The sequence below is a fragment of the Gekko japonicus genome, unplaced genomic scaffold (assembly GCF_001447785.1).
Source record: "Gekko japonicus isolate JY-2015 unplaced genomic scaffold, Gekko_japonicus_V1.1 scaffold5607, whole genome shotgun sequence".
Lineage (NCBI taxonomy): Eukaryota > Metazoa > Chordata > Lepidosauria > Squamata > Gekkonidae > Gekko > Gekko japonicus.
Window position 1 is genome coordinate 39,122 of NW_015165419.1, and position 1,362 is coordinate 40,483.

General features: G+C 39.4%; 1 protein-coding gene across 1 annotated transcript in view; it reads right to left on the reverse strand.

Moving 5' to 3' along the window:
• Nucleotides 1-1,162, reverse strand: part of CDHR5 (cadherin related family member 5) — a gene marked incomplete at its 3' end in the record, with an annotated part of 29,969 nt that extends 28,807 nt beyond the window's left edge. Inside the window, 2 exon segments of the mRNA XM_015410677.1 lie at nt 233-414; nt 1,084-1,162. Coding sequence (XP_015266163.1) covers nt 233-414; nt 1,084-1,162 — 261 coding nt within the window.
• Between the last annotated feature and the right edge of the window lie 200 nt (nt 1,163-1,362).

Here is a 1,362-nt window from a genome sequence, read left to right on the forward strand (position 1 = left end):
TCTTTCCCTTTTCACATATACCTCAGTCTTGGTAAAGGCAGTCCAGATCTGGCCAAGCAATACCCATTTCGAGTTTGGTGATATCACTGAGACCGATTTCACACAAGGGCTGTGCCGCGGTCGCGCCTCCCTTTGCCCCTGCCTACAGTTTTATCACAGGATCTTCCGATACAGGGGAATCACTATACCATTAATCCCCACTCATAACTGTTCAGTTTTTCTAACGAATTACCTCATAATCCAATGAATGTTTCAGGATTAGCTGTGTGCCGTTAATCTCAAAAAATTCAGGGTTCTCTGTTGCTTCGGCATCAATTGTGACTGTGACACCAGGGCCTTTCACAATGGTGGTAACCACATACCCAGGAAGGTTGTTCTCCTCTACATGAGGATTGTCATTATTGACGTAACATTCTAGTTAGGCAAAAAGGGGGGGGGAAATAACTTGAATCAGTGAAAGCAGAGCACAATAAGATTTGTCGAGATGAATTCAGTCAGGACTTTTCACTCTGACTAGTTCAGTATCTTGCCTATGACTGCCTTCAGTAGAAAATGTTGGCAGGTGTGAAACAATCTGCCTAATAATATTTTGACCTGAATATACATGTTAATGCTCGCGTCGCCATTTCAGTGCTAAAAACAGTTAATTTTTATCAACCTCTTTGAAGAATTGACAACCATTTAAATTGGGACACGTCAAAGGTCTCACAACGAGTTTAGTGATCCCTTATTCTGAGCAAGATAGAACACGAATATTTTTGTATAATTAATTTCAGATTATTCAAACACATTGTTAATTAATTATAAGCCACAATCAATTTCTTTTAGAATTGTCTGTGTTTGCCTACACTGTCGACGGGGACACTCATACTTTAGTTAGACTGTTTTAAAGAGTATATAAAGTCTGTCCCTGACAAAAAATTCTGTTTATAATGCACAGGGCACTTAATTTCTGAATAAAGCACAGAGACAATTTCTGGCTTTTGTTCTTATATCTTAACTTAAACAGCCATTCCTCTTCAATTTCTTTAAAAATGAAACCCATGTCAACCATTTTGGCCCATACTCTTAGAATCTGCTTACCTGTTGTCTGCGCCTGAACATGAATCACTGCTGCCATTAAGAAAAGCACGCAGGTCCAAGACTGTCTGAAAAGATCCATAAGGCAGATGGCAAACAAATCCAAGAGCTAGGGAAAGCAAATACGTTTCTTCTTTTCACTTCTTGTGACAATGCAGTCTCCCTTTCACTGCTCAATGAGGAAATAGCATCGCAAATGATGCCAAACCACCCATAGTTTAACCTTTGCATCCTAGTTTATTGATTTACTTATTTATGACTTATTTACTGGCACCAGTGGCT